General features: G+C 49.8%; 1 protein-coding gene across 1 annotated transcript in view; it reads left to right on the top strand.

Moving 5' to 3' along the window:
- The first annotated feature begins 2,803 nt into the window (after positions 1-2,803).
- Positions 2,804-17,191, top strand: part of Mad1l1 (mitotic arrest deficient 1 like 1) — a 304,513-nt gene continuing 290,125 nt past the window's right edge. The window contains exons 1-4 of the mRNA XM_051205386.1: positions 2,804-2,891; positions 8,726-8,885; positions 13,190-13,330; positions 16,338-16,517. Coding sequence (XP_051061343.1) covers positions 8,736-8,885; positions 13,190-13,330; positions 16,338-16,517 — 471 coding nt within the window. The 5' untranslated portion in view covers positions 2,804-2,891; positions 8,726-8,735. The remainder of the gene's footprint in view (positions 2,892-8,725; positions 8,886-13,189; positions 13,331-16,337; positions 16,518-17,191) is intronic.

The raw sequence follows: 17,191 nt of genomic DNA, 5'->3' as shown, positions 1-17,191 counted from the left end.
TACCCTGTCCTGAGAAATAAAAAACAACAAAAAAGATGCAGTGCACTGGTATCAGAGTTGCACTGTTTCCACTGCTATCTAGAAGGTTCCATCACCAAGGATGTGTGAAACGTTGCCATCAATTGAGGTTGACCCTCCTTGCCCTCCATCATGCTGCTCAAGAAAGAGCCCCAGAGTTTGGATTTCCAGTGGGCACAGGAAAAAGTACAAAACTATAGTAATTCAAGCCAACACTGTGGAGTTATCACACATGTGTAACACATGTGATTTGGGAGTCCAAGGCAGGATGACCAGGAGTTCAAGGCCAGACTGTGCCACATAATAAAACCCTGTGGAATTTAAAAAAAATGTGCTGGGAATGTGCTTCAGTGGTGGAGCTCTAGCCTAGCAAACAAAAAGAAGAAACAAAAATATCAGGATGGGCATAGTGGCCCATGCCTTTAATCCCAGCATGCTGGAGGCAGAGACAGGAGGATCTCTGTGAATTCAAGGCCAGTGAGGTCTACAGTGGGAGTTCCAGGATAGCCAGGGCAACCTAGTGAAACCATCTTAGAAAAAAACAACCAACCAAACAACCAACCCAAACAAACAAGGAAACAACAGCAAAACCCAAATTCCATCCAAACAAACAGAACACCAGCTGGGCATGGTGGCACATGCTTTTGTCATCCCAGTGTTAAGAGATTTAGCATCACAGGCTGTGTCCCAACAAGCCATGTTTGGCTACTTGTCCTCAATAATTAAAAAGAGCCAGATTGATAGCAAATCAGAAAAAGATTTATCCAATGTGGCCACAATGGGAAGAAGGACACGGTGTTCCAGGCTATCCCCAAGTCCCTACTTCAGGTGGCTGACACAGACACAGGATCAGGGTTTAAACACAAGGGACAGGCCTAAGGAAGCTGTCTGGCCTGGGTGTGGTCAGTTCCATCACTGTCTCAGCTCTAAGCCTTTCCTCACCTTTAGCTGACAGACCATAAGTCCTTTTTATGGAGGGAGGTAAGTTCTTCTTGTGGCTGCCCCTATGGCTTCAGCTTTTTCTTCTCCTGAGAGGACACCCTTAGGAGGAGTCTAATATCTTGGGGTCCTTCGGTTCAGGAATCTGATGACCAAAGGGGGAGCCCAGAGGCAGGCCAGTTTCACCAGCACACAGGAGTTTGTGAGTGGATTGCTGTGTCAACCTGGGCTACACAGCGAGGTCTCGGCTAGCCTGAGCTACAGGGTAAGACTCCATTTCTCGGGTGTTGGAGGGGAGAGATAATTTATTCTTGAGTCAAATGTGAATGGTCATGGCCTGGAAACACAGACTTAGGTTACTCCAAATTCCATGTTTCAGCATGGAAGCAGTGAGGAAGTTTTTATAGGAACAGAACAAAGTTGTGAATCAAGGAATTTTAAGATACACTGGTGGAGGGCTGGAGAGATGGCTCAGAGGTTAAGAGCACTGACTGCTCCTCCAGAGGTCCTGAGTTCAATTCCCAGCAACAACATGGTGGTTCACAACCATCTATAATGAGATTTCATGCCCTCTTTCTGGTGTGCAGGAATACAAGGAGGCAGAATGTTATACACACAATGAATAAATAAATCTTAAAAAATACATTGGTGGTAGTCAGGCAGTGGTGGCTCATGACTTTAATTCCAGCACTTGGTAGGCAGAGGCAGGCAGATCTCTGTGAGTTCGAGGCCAGCCTGGTCCACAGAGGCAGTGACCAGTTCCAGGACAGGCTCCAAAGCTACAGAGAAACCCTACCTGGAAGAAACAAACAAACAAACAACAACAACAAGAAAAACATTGATGGTGGGGCTGGAGAAATGGCTCATGGGTTAAGAACACTGGCTGTTCTTCCTGAGTCCCCAGGTTCAATTCCCAGCAACCACATGGATGCTCACAAACATCTGTTACTCTAATTTCAGGGGATCTGTCATCCTCATTTAGTGTCTGAGGGCACCATGCATGCACACAAAATAAAATACTAAAACATAAATAAATAAATACATATGGGCTGGAGAGATGGCTCAGTGGTTAAGAGTTCTGGCTGCTCTTGCAGAGATCCTGAGTTCAATTCCCAGCAACCACATGTTGGCTCAAAACCGTCTGTAGTGAGATCTGGTGTCCTCTTCCGGCCTGCAAGCATACATGCAGGCAGAATACTGTATATACTATAAGTAAGTAAATAAACAAATCTTAAAAATATACTTTTGGGGAAATATTAAGTAAGTGGTTACAGCAAAGCATAAATCACAGCTATGTGCCCCGGATGCTATCTGATGACTCTCAAGCCTTTTGGTTGGTTGGTAGAAACTGGGTTTTGTTAATATATACCAAGAGGCTTTTATCCATTAGGCACAGCACGTAAAGGCTGGTAAACAACTGGTGTGTGGGTCATCAGGCCCTCGACCTGTGACATTACATAAGTCAGTCAGCCAATCCGCCTTCACAGATGCAACTTCTTCCCAGGAATTCTCATTCACGAAGGAAAGAGAGTGAAACAAGCTAATCAACCAAACCCCGAAAACGTTGCCCGTGTATACATAGTAGCAAGATTCAGGGAAAATTCAACTGCCCCAAAATTTGTTCCCTCCGCATGCTGTGCTCTTGCACACATTACGGAGCACTCAGTTGTGGTGAAACAGATCCTTGTGGGACAGCGGGACACCCTGGCCCAGCTTTGGTTCCAGGTTCCTTGGCAGGACTCCGGGGATGTACAACAGAGGTTTGTCCTCATGCGCATCAACTTCTGGACACGCCTATGGCGCACATACTCTACTCTTTACGGGCCGCTTTCTCAGATCTCGCGAGACCCGAGCGGAAGTATCGCGAGGCGTGGGCGCCGGCGGAGAGGAGGGAGATCCGAGCGTCGGCTGCGGCGCCGGACTGCTCAGCTGAGGTTAGTGACAGAGTGTCTGTCTGGGTTTGCGGGTCGTGTCGCTGCGCGCGCTGCAGGGGCCACACTGAGGTCACGGGACGGAGCTGTCCGCCGCGATCCGGCGTGTACACAGTCCGGATCGGCTCGTGTCGCGCGCCTCCCTTTGCAGGGTCTCGGGTGTCGCGCTCCCGGGGGCCGCAGTGGGCGGCCTCTCACCCGTGTCCCGCTTCAGGGCGTGGGGAGGCGTGCCTGGACTGGGGGTGAGGGCCCCGTGGCCTGTGGGCTGAAGGGCTCCGGGGTTGGAGTCTTACCACCTTGCACCTGTAGGTATGGGAGATCGAACTCAACTTGACAGCCTTGGTGGCAAGCCCCTGTGAGCGCTGGATCATATCCCAAGCACACTTTATTCGTTTATTTTTGGCGGTACTGGGGATTGAACATAGGACTTAATGCATGTTAGGCAAGCACTCTGCCACTGAGCTATGTCTCCTGTGTGTGTGTGTGTGTGTGTGTGTGTGTGTGTGTGTGTGTGTCAGTCAACTTGCAGGAGTTGGTTCTTCCCTTCTACCATGTGGAAGGGATGGAGCCCTCCTTGTCTGGCTTGACCAAAAGTGCATTACAGACTGAGCTGTCTGTGGTCCCCATTTCTCTGAACCTCAACCCCCAGTACTTTGTGCATGCGAAGTCGTCATCCACAGATCTCGTCTTACTTTTTGTTCTGTAATAAGACCAAGTTTTCCAGCCTGGCCTTTTGTAGCCCAAGCAGGCCTTGAACTCCTTTTGTAGCAACCAGCCCTTGAATTTGCCTCAGCCTCCTGAGTACTTGGCATGACTGGCCTGCCCTGCATGACCAAGTGTCAGGTTCTTAGGCTGTCCCTTGGCTGAGACCAGAAAGAAGGTGTGTACTTGTCAGCTCAGGAGCCATCCTGCACAGCTAGTGTCCTGGGAGGTCTGCTGTCTGGAAGTTCAGGATTCTTGTTGAGGGGTTACAGCTTTAGATTCCTCTGTAGTGTTGCAGCTTCTGACAACAGCCCTTCATACTGGTGCTTGAGGGGCCGTGTTCCCGGTTGGCCAGAGTAGGGAGGACTGAACCTGTGGCTTGATCTTGGAGAGCAGTGGTCCTCACCCATGTGGCCCACCAGCTTTTGCTTTGCCACGTGTGCACACCAAGGTACTGGTTAAGGGGGAGAATTCAGGCTAAATTTCTTTCTTTTTTTCCATCTTTTTGAGATAGGCTTTCTCTGTATCTTTGGAGCCTGTCCTGGAACTTGCTCTGTAGATCAGGCTAGACTGGAACTCACAGAGATCTGCCTGCCTCTGCCTCCCCAGTGGTGGGGTTAAATTTGTGCCCCCACCCCCACCTGGCATAGATCCCATTCTTTAAAAAGCCCTCACATGTGTGAGTGCAGTGTCACTCAGTTCTGTCCTTCATGTGATTCCTGGGGCTCAAACTCAGATCATCAGGCTTGGTGGCAAGCATCTTCATACAGTAAGCCATTTCTCCAGCCCTACACCAGGTAATTCTCACAACCCTCACAGTCATTAAAGTTACAGCCATTCCACACTGATTCCACCATTCCAAACTCTGAAGAGCACCGATCAGAGGGACAACACCCCTACAGTGTCCTCTGCCTTTACAGGACCTAGTTCTCTCCACTTGACTAGTTGGTATATGTCGCTGCTTGCCATTCAAGAACCCTGGCACACTTGGCTCTTGTTTATGCTCTCCAGCTTTCCATTTTTCCTAGCTCCTGGCTTCACTCTGACAGTTGGAGGCTGCCTGTTGCCCTCATCAGGGTCTCTTTTGAGCGCCCTGGACCTGCATGGCTATGGCTATGGGAATACAGCCATCCTGCCATCATGGCCCATGTCAGCCTGGATCAACACACACATCTCCACCTCACCTACTCCCTCCCTGGCCCATCTCTGCTACTGATCTGAAAAGAGCCTCAGGCTTTCCCTTTCTCTATCCACTGGCTGTTCCTTCAGAAAGCCCAGGGGCAGCTGCTGCCTGTCTCCAGCCCAGTCACACAAGTGTCTTCTAGCTATGAACTCAGCTTTTGTGCAAGGCCCCACTTTATCCTCTTTCTTGCTGGGGTGGGGGGCTGGGCATTTCCACTCAGGTCCTTCTCACTTCTCATGCTTCCTTCCCTGGGATTCTTCCTCTCCCTGTAACATCACCCTCATGTCCTCTTCTGCAGTCACCAGAGCATCACTCTGAAAGCTTTCCCCTTTTTGATGTTTGTATGCACAGTGCAAGAATCCCCTCTCTCGCTGCCCTCTGTGTGCCTTTAACCTCCTAACATCAGCACCTCAGCTGCTTTGGCAACCTGGCTGTCCTTGGAGATGCTTAAGTGGCTCTCAGTCCACTGGCCTCAACCTTGCCCTCTTTTATTTTCCTTCCTCCCTCCCCCTCCCCCCCCTGATGTTTTCTCTGTACTTCTGTCTTTTCTGGAATTAGCTCTGTAGAATAGGCTGACCTCGAACTCACAGAGATGCACCTGCCTGTGCTGGGATTAAATGCATGCACCACCATGTCCAGCCACTATTTATTTATTTATTTATTGTTGATTCAGGGCCACTCTATGTAACCTTGGCTATTCTGGAACTCTCTGTGTAGACCAAGGCTGGGATTAAAGATATGCCCATCATACCTGTCTTAAAGTTCTCTCTATGCACTCCCCATCTCTTTGCTCATTGATACTGCTCAGCTCTGAGCCCCACTGCAGGGATACTCACACCTGGCCTCAGGGGGAACCCTCTTACAAGTGCTGCCCTGCTTGGTGGGTGCTCAGTATGGGAAAATGCAGTGGCCGTTGTAGACGACGGGGGGGGGGGGGTGGCTCCCAATGTTTTTGTTAGTGACTCTACTCTTTGGCATCACTTCCCTGGGCATCTTCTTCCTCTGTGGGTAGGGGTGCCATGTCTACCTCTACACTGGGAGGTCAGGCCTTTGTACCCTAATCCGCTGTCCCACCATGGAGTTGCTGCTTCTCTTAGCTTCTGTTCCACTCCAAAGAGGGCACGCCATCTGATGTGCCTTCTTAGGGGCTGAGGCGTCTCCACCAAGTCCTCATCGTCACCTGCTTGTCACACTTCTGAAAGTTTTTGCCTCCAAAAACGTTCTCAGGACTCTGACAACAAAATGTGGACATGTGGGGACAGTGTCCTCTGAGATGTTGACTGCCATGGTTGGTCCTGTTCCCAGGGTCCCTCCTTACCTTTGGTCCCTGTCTCTTTAGCAGACTAGCCTGTTTTGCCTCCCAGAGATTAAACTCATTACTCCCGGATATCAGGAACTGCTTCCTGTGGTGGGTCTGGCTGGTGGGGTACCACAGGCCCTTCCACAGTGACATCCCATCTCGAATGCAGCAGTCCAGCACCACAGTTCCTCAATCAATGGCCTACCCATATCCTCACTCTCTTATGAAGCATAAGGCAGGTGGTCATTTTTCTTTTTTTGGCGGGGGAGGGTGCTTCCCTTTTCAAATGTTACAGTAAATCCAGGTGGATTAGAGAACAGATTTAGCAATTAGAAAAAAAGTACAAGTTCAGGGTTTGGCCACTGAGTTATTTACAATGGTGTGTGTGTGTGTGTGTGTGTGTGTGTGTGTGTGTGTGTGTGTATGTAAGTATGTAAGTATGTAAGTATGTATGTATGTATGTGTAGACTACAAGATGCTTCACATTACAGATTCTCTCCACCCCCAAAGTCTAGTAAATGTTTACTCAGTCAAAGAGACACACAGCTGATTCATAAGCTAGAGGTTTGAAGTTGAGTAAGATAGTCAGGAGAAATGCCCTCCCCAGCCCAGCTCTGGTCTTTATGGGATGCTCCCTCCACAGATACTCTCATTATAAACCTGTGCTTCTTACTGTTCCTTATCTTGTTTCTTCACCACTAAAATCCCTGAACCCAAAAAAAAAAAAAAAAAAAAAAAAAAAAACAGCAGCATGGCCAAGTATTGGCCTTTTTTTCTTTTCTTTTTGTACCATAATGAGGGCTTCAATCATGCTGGACAAACACTATATTCTTAGCGCTCTGACCTGGCTGTCTGGGATGACAGGCCTGAGGCACCAGGCCATACTCTTCCTCCTTTAGTGCGGCAAAGGACAGTGTTTGCCTGCCTCTCAGCCCACAGACTAGCCAGAAGAGTTATCCCGTCTGTTTCCCACCCTTCTCATCCTGGGACTGGAAAGTTATGGTCCTACTCAAGAGGGTGATATCCGAGCCGGTGTTTTAGCTGCTTTTGTAACAGCATGACTCCTGTGGGTTGAAATCAGTGTCAGGCTACCCTGGACCAGATAGCAAGAAGAGTCTTAAAGAAGAGGAGCCTGGCATGGTAGTGCATGCCTCTACTGTCAGAGTTTGAGGCCAGCCTGTTCTACATACTGAGTTCCAGGTTAACTAGGGTTATAGAGTGAGAACTTTTAATACACAACTCTCTCTCTCACACAAAATCTTTTTAGAAACTTAAAAACAAAAGTAAAACAACAACAACAAAACCAACAAAGGACTCTGCAAGAAGCCTGGCTTGGTCATGTGCCATGAGCTGTCAAGGGGCCAGCAGGTGGAAGCTTCCAGTGAGTGTCAACAGTGGCACACTCCAGCATTGCCCCCTCAGTTCCTTTCCAAGGTGGCTTATCACCCAATGGGGTTTATGGCTTAGCTAAGTGTAGGTGCTAGGAACCTGTGGGACCCTCCTCATGTGAGCCCCAGTGGGTGGCAGTGGGAGCATTGGCAACATTGTTGGTAACAACATTGCTGGGGCCACCATCACCTGACTACTGTTCAGTGCTTGTCTCTGATTCCCAGAGGCCACATCGGTGGTGAGTGTGGCATTGGGAGTTGTATCCCTGGACCACTGAGCGCCTCCTTCCAGGAGCTGAATGTCTGTCTGCCTGTCTGGTGTGTGGAGGAGCCCTCAGATGGTGGCTTGGGGTTGAAGATTTGTGGTATGACACTCTGCAGTTTCTCAGTCTTTCTCTCTGTGTGTGAGTGTGCGCACACATGCGTGCACCATGGAGGTCTGGAAAGCTTTGGGTGTCGATTCTTGTCATCCACTTTGTTAGAGACCCAATTTCTCATTCAGTGCTGTGTGTGCTCTGAGCACTGGAGGGTGCTTTTGTTCCCATCTTGCATTTTGCAGTAGGAGTGCTGGGATTACAGATACTTGCCACCATGTCCAGGTTTCTGGGGATACAAAGCCATGTCTTTTTACTGTAGTTACCTGGGTGCCGTGGTGTGAATGAAGAACCATGGTGCCGCCCTTCTCTGGGCTCTGGGGATGGAACTCAGATCAACAGGTGTTGGTTGCTACTGCTTTTACTCACTGAGCCATCTCACTCACCTTGTTTATTTCTAATTGTGCATGTGTCTGTGTATGAGTGCAATGTTCAGGGAGGCCAGAAGAGGGCACTGCATGCCCTGGAACTGGAATTACAGGCATTATCAGCCTGATGTGGGTGCTGGGAATTGAACTTGGGTCCTCTGCAAGAGCAATAAACACTCTTAAAGGCTGAGCCTTCTTTTACAACCCCTCCTTTTTTTAAATTTTTATTTATTTATTTTTTCTTTCTTCAATACAGGGTCTTACGTTGCTCAGGCTAGCCTCATACTCATGTAGCTGAGGCTGGCCTTGAACTTCTGATACTTTTGCCTCTACCTGCTGATACCATAGATATATCATGTGGCATGCTTTTGTGCCTTATGTTCTCTCTGAAATGTTGACAGTATTGACTCCAGATTAATGTTGAGAATGTGGTTGACTCCACAAGGGTCCTAGGGGAATGGGCTGCACCAGCAGACAGCATATGGGAAGGCTGGCTCTGACCTTTGCTTTGTCTCCTGGAAGGAGCCTGACCATGGAAGACATGGGGGAGAACACCACAGTCCTGTCCACCCTGAGGTCTCTGAACAACTTCATTTCTCAGCGAGTGGAGGGAGGATCAGGCCTGGATGTGTCCACTGCTGCCTCAGGGTCCCTACAGCTGCAGTATGAGCAGAACATGCAGGTGAGTGGTCCACTAGGTGGCTTTCTGGGCACAAATCTGGCCTGGATGGGACCAAATCAATCCCGATGTAGTGGGTGGGTCAGCCTGAGCTAGGCTTGAAGGCTGATGAATGTCCTTCAGCATGTCTGGGCATTTAGACCTCGAGGTGTAGCCTGAGGCCCAGGCCTGCCCCTAACTATGCTGGGTAGAGGCTGCCTTGGTTGCCCCTGGGTAGGTGCTTTTGATGTGGGTTCTGGGGACTGAACTTGGGTTCTCACACTTGGGAGACACAGCCGTTACTAATTGAGTCATTGCCCACAGGGTAATTTTAATTAATTAAACCCTAACCACCCTAACCCTAACCCAACTGTCCGAGGATAGCAGTGATGTTTCGGCCTTGCCTGGTCCTGTCAGTGCACCAGTGACCATGCCAGGCTGCTCTGGGCTTTTTTGCTCACCTCTCTGTCTCTCTGTCTCTCTGTCTCTCTCTCTCTCTTTCCTGTCCTCCCTCTGCTCTGGAGCTGTTCTGTGATAAGCCAGGCGCTTCATTTGCTCTGGGAGCCCTGGTGATACTCATGCACTGGCTGGCAAAGTGGATAGCGTTTGCATTGGTTTGTTGAGCGAATCACTGTTTGTCACAGCACTAGTCTGTATACATTGTTTTGGTGGCAAGCATTGTCTTTCATCTTGAGAGTAGGTTTTTTTTTTTTTTTTTTTTTTTTTTGAGACAGGATTTCTCTGTGTAATAGCCCTGACTGTCCTGGAACTCATTTTGTAGACCAGGCTGGCCTTGAACTCACTGAGATCCATCTGCCTTTGCCTCCCAAGTGCTGGGATTAAAGGTGTGTGCCACTACCACTCAGCTGAGAGTAGGTCTTTTATAAGAGTGCCCTTTTGATGTTAAATCGTCCCCTGTACCCCTTTTCTTGAGTATCGAACCCAGGATCTTGTACATGCTAAACAATCACCACTCTGCCACTGAGCTATACTTTCAGCTTTATTTTATTAAAAAAATTTTGTTTTAAAAATTTGTTTTATGTGCAGCATTTGCCACACACTGGCTCACTGTGTGTGTGTGTGTGTGTGTGTGTGTGTGTGTGTGTGTGTGTCTGTGGCTGTGTCATGGATGAGCTCCAGCAGGAGGAAGAAGTGATCAGGGTGTCTGAGGTCCCTGGGCACTGTGGGGTGCTGCTTCCTCAAGCTGGGAGTCTCCTCCATAGAGGTTCCTCTGAGACGCGGGACTGGAGGTGGGCATGGTACACTTGGGAGATGGAGGCAGAGATGTTGTGAGTTTGAGGCTAACCTGGGCTACATAGAAAGAGCCTGCCACTAAAACAAAGACCTGGAATGTGAAGGAACTTCATACCTCTCATCAGCAGGTGGGAGTGGAAATGAGGAGAGATGGGAATAAAGACACCATTTTATGGGCTAGGGAGATGACTCGGTGGGGGAAGTGCTGGCTGTACAAGCATGAGGACCTGAGTTCGGATCCCCAGCTCCTGTGTAAACATCTGGCATGGTGATGTGTCTGTAAGCACATTGTCAGAGGGGGCAGCAGGTAGAGATAGGAAGATCCCTGGAGCTCAGCAGCCAGCCTAGTGGGACAGCTCTGGGTTCACTGAGTGACCCTAAGAAAGTAGGGTGGAGGTGATAAAGGAAGACACCTAAAGTTGACCTCTGACCGCCAGGCATACACATATATGCTCAGCCACATGAGCACATTCATATACCATACACACACCACAAGTGCACAGGTCCAGGGATGGGGAAGACTTGCCCTCAGCATAGGCAGTCTGCATAGTTTGTTGGTGTGTGGGAAACATAGCAGAACCCCTGGTTTCCACCCAGTAGGTGTCAGTTGTGCAGACACCTCTAACCCTTTGTGACAGTTGGAATGTCTCTAGACTGTGGCAAATGTTCCCTGTGGGCTGTGTTGTCCTTTGTTGGGAACCACTGCCACAGTCTGAGGTTCTGAGTTAAAGTGCATGTGAGTACCCCAAGAATGTGCCTGTATGAAATGTTGGTTCAGTAAGTGGGTGCCACCTGAGGTTCTGTGAGTACCCAGGGTGTGCTGTGAAATGGGGCAGTAAGGTCCTCATGAAGTCAGTGACTCTGACAGTGAGTGGCACTTCCTGAGGGGCTCTTGGAGAATTTGCTTGCTTGTACTAACCCCTTTGGCGGTTCAGCTTCTTTGGCTCCCCAGTTCTGTGCTCCCAGCAGACACTCCCTGTCTGTCTTCTCATTGTGCAGGCATTAGCCAGAAGTCGTGGGTTGTACACATGTGCTTAAGGTCTCCAGCCCGCCTGTGATCAGGGGAGTCCCTGGAATTGACTTACTGACAAAGTTCTCGGGCTTGGAGGTGCAGCCTGTAATTCCAAAACTTGGGAATCGAGGCAGGAGGATCCCAGCAGGAGGCAGGAGGAGCCAGAGGCCTGCCAGGACTGTAGAATGAGACCCTGTCACAAAAAATCAAAACTTCAAGTTAATCAGGGTGTGGTGGTACATGCCTATCACCCAGCTATGCAGGGGGTAGAGACAGGATGATCAGGAGTTCAAGGCCAGCCATGACTACATAACAAGTTTGAGGCCAGCCCAAGCTTCATAAGACTGTATTAACAAGTAAACAGCCAGGCAGCTGAGAGTGGTGCCACAGCCTTGAACTCAGCACCCTTAACCTTGGTTACTCCAGAGCCACTCAGGAGGGTCCCAGGCTGTGGGCTAGCCTTGGCAACTCGGTGCAACCACAACAAGCTGGGATGGTTCAGTGGTGGAGGGCTTACCTGATATGTGTGAGACAGGTTCAGGGTTCCGTCCTCAGCACTGTAAAGAGATGGGGTGGTCTGGGTCTGAATCCGAAACTCAAAGTAGGAGAGACAACACAGGAAGGGACAGGGACAGGTTCCAGGGCCAGCATCAACCCTGGTGGACAACTTAGCAGGGAAGTGGACCTCTGTCCTCACTCTGTGAACTTTCCAGAGGGACTTGAGCTCCAGACAGCACAATTCCTGACTGGTACAATTTAGCCTCAGAGATGATGACTGAAGCACTGAGCCCCAGGTGTCCAGAGCAGTGAGCTCACACTGGTCTAGGTGCCATGTTCGTGGTAGCTTGTTAGCTCTAGAAAAAACAACAACAAAAAACAAACAAAAACAATAACAACAACAACAACAAAACCGTACCCTCTCTTCCAACAAGCTCACATGGTGTCACTTTCAAGTCCATCCTCTGCCTCCCTCTTCTTGCTCTCTGTGTGTACACACGTGTATATGTGTGTGTATGGAATCCTGAAGTTGATGCTGGATGTCTTCCTCAGTTCCTGTCTACTTTATTCTTTTGAGATGGGATCTTTCACTGAACCTAGAGCTTGCCAGTTTGGCTTGGCTGGCGAGCCCCAGGGGTCTTCTTGCCTCCACCTTTCCATTGCTGGGAATATAGATGTTTACAGCCATACCTGGCTTTCTTGTTTTTTTTCTTTTTTAGAGACAGGGTCTGTATTATGTAGCTGTGCTTGGACACAGGGTACTGCCTGCCTCTGCCTCCCAGGCTCTGAGAGTAAAGGCATGTGCCACCATGCCCAGCCTATGGCTTTTTTCCTTTATGTGGATGCTGAGGTTCTGAATTTAGGGCCTCATGCTCATGCAGTGTCTTAGTTATTTTTCCTGATGTTCTAATAAAGTTCTCTGACAAAAGCAATTAAGGAAGAAAGGGCTTATTCCTTGGAAGCTCAAGGCTGGAAAAGTCAAGGTGACAGGAGCTTGAAGCAGCAGGTCACATCACACCACATCAGGAGCAGAGAGGTGGATACACACTGATGCTCAGCCCTTTCTCTACTCACACAGTCCAGGATCCCAGGGAATGGTGCCACCCTCAGTGGGCAGGTCTTCCCACTCCATCTCCAGATAATCCTCTACGAGGTGCCCAGGGGTTCATCTTCAAGTTGCAATAGATGCTTTTAGGTTGACAGCTCATAGCAAGAACTGTTGGACTGACCCTAGGCCCTTTCTTTTTAATCTTTCCCGCTGCCTCCCACTCACTTCCAAATAGGAACTCAGGCTTAGGACAGTGTCTTGATGGGACAGGTGCTTGGGCAGTGTGCAGAGTTCAGCCTCCCTCCCTCCCTCCCTCCCTCCCTCCCTCCCTCCATTCCTTCCTCCCTCCCTCCCTCAGTCCTTCTCTCCCATTATTTTTCAAATCAGGATCTTGCCATTCAGCAATCCTCTTGCTTTAGCCTCCCTGTGTTCAGTGCTGGCCTTGCAGGTTGTTATTTGCCTTATTTGATGTGGTTACTGAGCCCTCTCTTATCTCTCTGGGTATCAATTGCTCAGCTGGAGGAAAGAGCAGAGCAGATCCGTTCGAAGTCCTACCTCATCCAAGTGGAGCGGGAGAAGATGCAGATGGAGCTGAGCCACAAGAGGGCTCGAGTGGAGCTGGAGCGAGCTGCCAACACCAGTGCCAGGAACTACGAGGTGGGTCCAGCCAGCCCCAGGAGGCAAAGGGCTATGTGTAGCACTTGCCAGACTGTAGCAAACTGGAGCCCAGCTGGTGGGGCCATAGGCACCTGATGCTAGCAAGTTGGAGAAGGGGGGCTTGATGTGTGGATGACTGTAGAGAGGGCTGTTTGCTGTGTCTGTTGCTCAGGGATCCTGTGTGGTGGGCAGACCTGCCTCTGCTTTCTCTTTTCTCTAGAAGAATTGCAGTGCAGATCTGGAAGAAATACTAGCTTCTGGGGTAGGGCTGGGTAGGGGGGCAGGCTCAGAAAGTTGCAGGCTTGCAGAGAGTCTTGGGGTCTATGTAGTGTCTTACCATAGCTTTATGAAAGTGCCCGCATGGGAGTGGCATCTGGGGAAGTGCAGCCTCATGACTTGGGGGCACGTACAGTGCAGGCACCTCTTATTTACTATTTCTGTATGTGTTGGTACACATGAATGAAAAGGCAATAGGGTAACCTTAGTATCACCCTTAGGAATGCCACCCACCTCCTTTGGGATAGAGTTTCTCATAGGCTGTTGGCCAGTGGGCCTCAGGGATCCTCCTCTTCCTCCCTACAGCTAAGATTAAAAATGTGTCCCCTTACACTCTTGACTCTGGGGAATAGAACTGGGGTCTTCAGCCTTGCAAAGCCAGCATTGCTGACTGGGCCATACTCCCTGCTTCAGTTTTATTACCAGCTTTGTTGGGGCCCTCTAGGACTCTGACCAGTATGGGAGTGCCACTGTGACTCAGAGTCTCTGTGACCTTCCTCCCTTTTCTGTGATGACCACCTGCCCTGCCCTTGTCTGGCGAACCCATCACAACTTTTCTTGTCCGGTGGGAATCCAGCATTTTCCCTGGCATGCTGATTTGTCTGGCATGTAGAATGCTGGCTGTTGTGTGCTGTCCCAGCTTGGCGAGCTAAGACTGACATCCCCTTGTTAGGGTCTTGTGTTGGTTACTTTCCTTATTGCTGTGACAGAATACCACACAAAAACAACTTAAGGAAGGGAGGGTTTATTTTGTCTCACAGTTCAAGGGTGCACAGTCCATCATGGTGGGAAGTCATGGCCAAAGGAGCATGAGGCGACTGGTCACATGACATCCTCAGTCAGGAAGCAGAGAGATGGATGCTGGTGCTCAGCATTTCCCTCCTTTGTTCAGTCTGAGACCCCAGACTTGGATCAGGCCGCCTGTTTCAGGGTGGGTTTCCCTCCTTAAGTAAATGCCTGAGCAAATGTCTTAACACACAACCCTGAAAGTGTGTCTTCTAGGCCATTCTAATTCTTGCCAAGTTAACAATCGAGATTAACTATAACAAGTACATCTGGGGTTGGAGAGATGGCTCAGAGGTTAAGAGAGCTGACTGCTCTTGTAGAGGTCCTGAGTACAATTCCCAGCAACCATATGGTGGCTCACAGCCATCTGTAATAAGATCTGGTGCCCTCTTCTGGTGTGCAGGCAAACATGCAGATAGAACACTGTATACATAATAAATAAATCTTAAAAAAAAAAAAAAACAAAAAAACAAAAAACAAGTACATCTGTTCCACCTGGGCCATGACCTGTGCTGGTGGCCTGGTCCTGCCTCTCAGACACACCCCTCGAGTGCAGAGTCTCTGTTGCTGTGGCTCTCCAGTGTGCATTGCTGATGTGGTGTCTTGGGCATGAAGGATATTTGAGTGAGTGTGTTGACTTGGTCTGGAAGGCCCCTCTTGGGGGGAAAACGATGCAGCAGTGGTTGCAAAGCGAGGCCTGGCCCTTCTCACTCCCAGCTGCCTTCTGGGAGGCCTGTTCTTCCCTGTCCTGCTCAGAGACACTGTAAGGGGTGAGGTGAACCCTGAGGTTTTGGAGTTGTCAGATCATCCCTTGGAGTCCTGACTTTTACAGTGGCTTTTCTGGGACTGCTCATTGGATGGTGGGTAGATAAGGCAGCTCAGGTGTCCCTGCTACTTTGAAATAGCTGGGGGGGAGAGGGGAGGACTGAAAGACTGAGGACCTGTCTGAACAGTTTCCTTCCTGTATTGGGCTGGCAGTACCAAGAGAGTGCTTTTTGGCTCTGGCCAAAAAGGGTGATCCACTCCTCCCTCCTCTCCCACCCTTTCCTATCCTTCCCTCCCCCTCCCTTTCTCAGGTACAGAGCCTCACAAAACAGGCCTCCCTGACTTGCAGAAGGGTCTTCCTGCTGTTTTGAGGTTGTACTTGCAGTTGCTGTCCCCTTGGGTCCCTTCAAGGTGTGGTTCAGCCTTCCTTCTCCCTAGGGGCTGCAGCCCTGCGTGTATGTGTGGAGCCTTCCTTGGTTAGGGCTGCAGCACTGTTTTAGACAGAGGTGACATCTGCCCTTGTTGAGTAGGACTGGCTGCTGAAGTTCTTGGTGGCTCTCAGTAAGAGCTTGGGTGGGTACTTCTGCTGAGGGCAGAGTGACCATTCTCAGCATCCTCCCCAGACTCAGCTGGAGAAACCCAAGGCTAATGTAAGCCCCATGTCCCTGTGACGGTAGTCACAACGTGTGTGGCTGAACCTCAATACTGTACTCACCTCTCTGGCCCTGGGGATTAGTATGGTGGCCCTGAAGGTGTGTGTGATGGACACTTGAGGCAGGCAGTAATGGTCCTGCCTGCAGTTTGCCATGCATGGCCCTTTCTTGCTGTAGTCATCTTCTCCGTGGGGAGTCTCAACGCATTTTAATGACAGCCTGAGCATGGCCAGACAAGATCTGCTGGCGCTGCAGAAGCTCCACTTCATTCCAAGGTCAAGTCTGAATTGTAGATTTCCCATGCTTTATCTTCTCTTGCAAGGAGGGTGGTGGTGAGCAGATGGCGTGACGAGTGTATAGTGTGGTCCATGCCAATTGCCTCTTAGAGTGGGAGTCACCATGCTGCCGCACCAGGAGGCCTGGCATCCAAGTCTCTTGTCCTGTCCTGGCTCTGTCCTTTTGTGACTGATAGACCTGTCCGACTCCTCTGTATATCAGACTCCCTGACCAAGCTTCCTTCTCCACAGCGTGAGGTGGATCGTAACCAGGAGCTCCTGGCACGAATTCGACAACTCCAGGAGCGTGAGGCTGCGGCGGAAGAGAAGATGCAGGAGCAGCTGGAGCGCCACAGGCAGTGCAAGCAGAGCCTGGATGCTGCTAGCCAGCAGCTTCGGGAACGGGAGGATAGCCTGGCTGCGGCCAGGGAGGTGAGCGCAGGCTGGTGCCTGAGACCTAGACTCACCCTGGTGCAGATGGTTGTTTTCTAAGAAAAAAGAATGAATATACCCAACATGGTGACAGCCAGACATCTTTATTTTGTTTTTTCAAATGTGGGTGGCTACATGTGTGTGCATATGTCCATGGAGACCAGAGACCAGCCTTGGTTGTTTTTCCTCAGATACTATTCACCTTGAAAGATTTATTTTTAATTATACATAAGCATATAGATTTGTGCATATTAGTGCAGGTACCCATGGAGACCAGAAGAGGGCACCAGATCCTCTGGAACTGGAGTATAAAAAGCAGTTGTGAGCTGCCTGATGAGGGTGCTGGGACTTAACTTGTTTCCTCTCTACGGCAGCACCATGTACTTAATCGCTGAGCTATCCCTCTACAGTATTTTGAGACAGGATTTCTCTCTGACCTGAGACTTACCAATTAGTCTAGGCAGGCAGGCCAGTGAACCATAGGAACTGGGGGCACTTGCCTCTTTCTCCCCAGTACTGGGATCCTGGGCACCACCACCCCATTTCTGGGAGTGGAGCTCAGGCCCTCATGTTTGCACGATAAACACTGTCACTGACTGAGCCATTCTCTATATGCACCTTCATTTTAAATGCACATATCATGAATGACTACATTTTTGGGGTTGCAATCACAG

This window comes from Phodopus roborovskii, unplaced genomic scaffold (genome assembly GCF_943737965.1).
Source record: "Phodopus roborovskii unplaced genomic scaffold, PHOROB, whole genome shotgun sequence".
Lineage (NCBI taxonomy): Eukaryota > Metazoa > Chordata > Mammalia > Rodentia > Cricetidae > Phodopus > Phodopus roborovskii.
The sequence above is the reverse complement of the archived record's forward strand: the minus strand, read 5'-3'. Positions and strand labels throughout refer to the sequence as shown.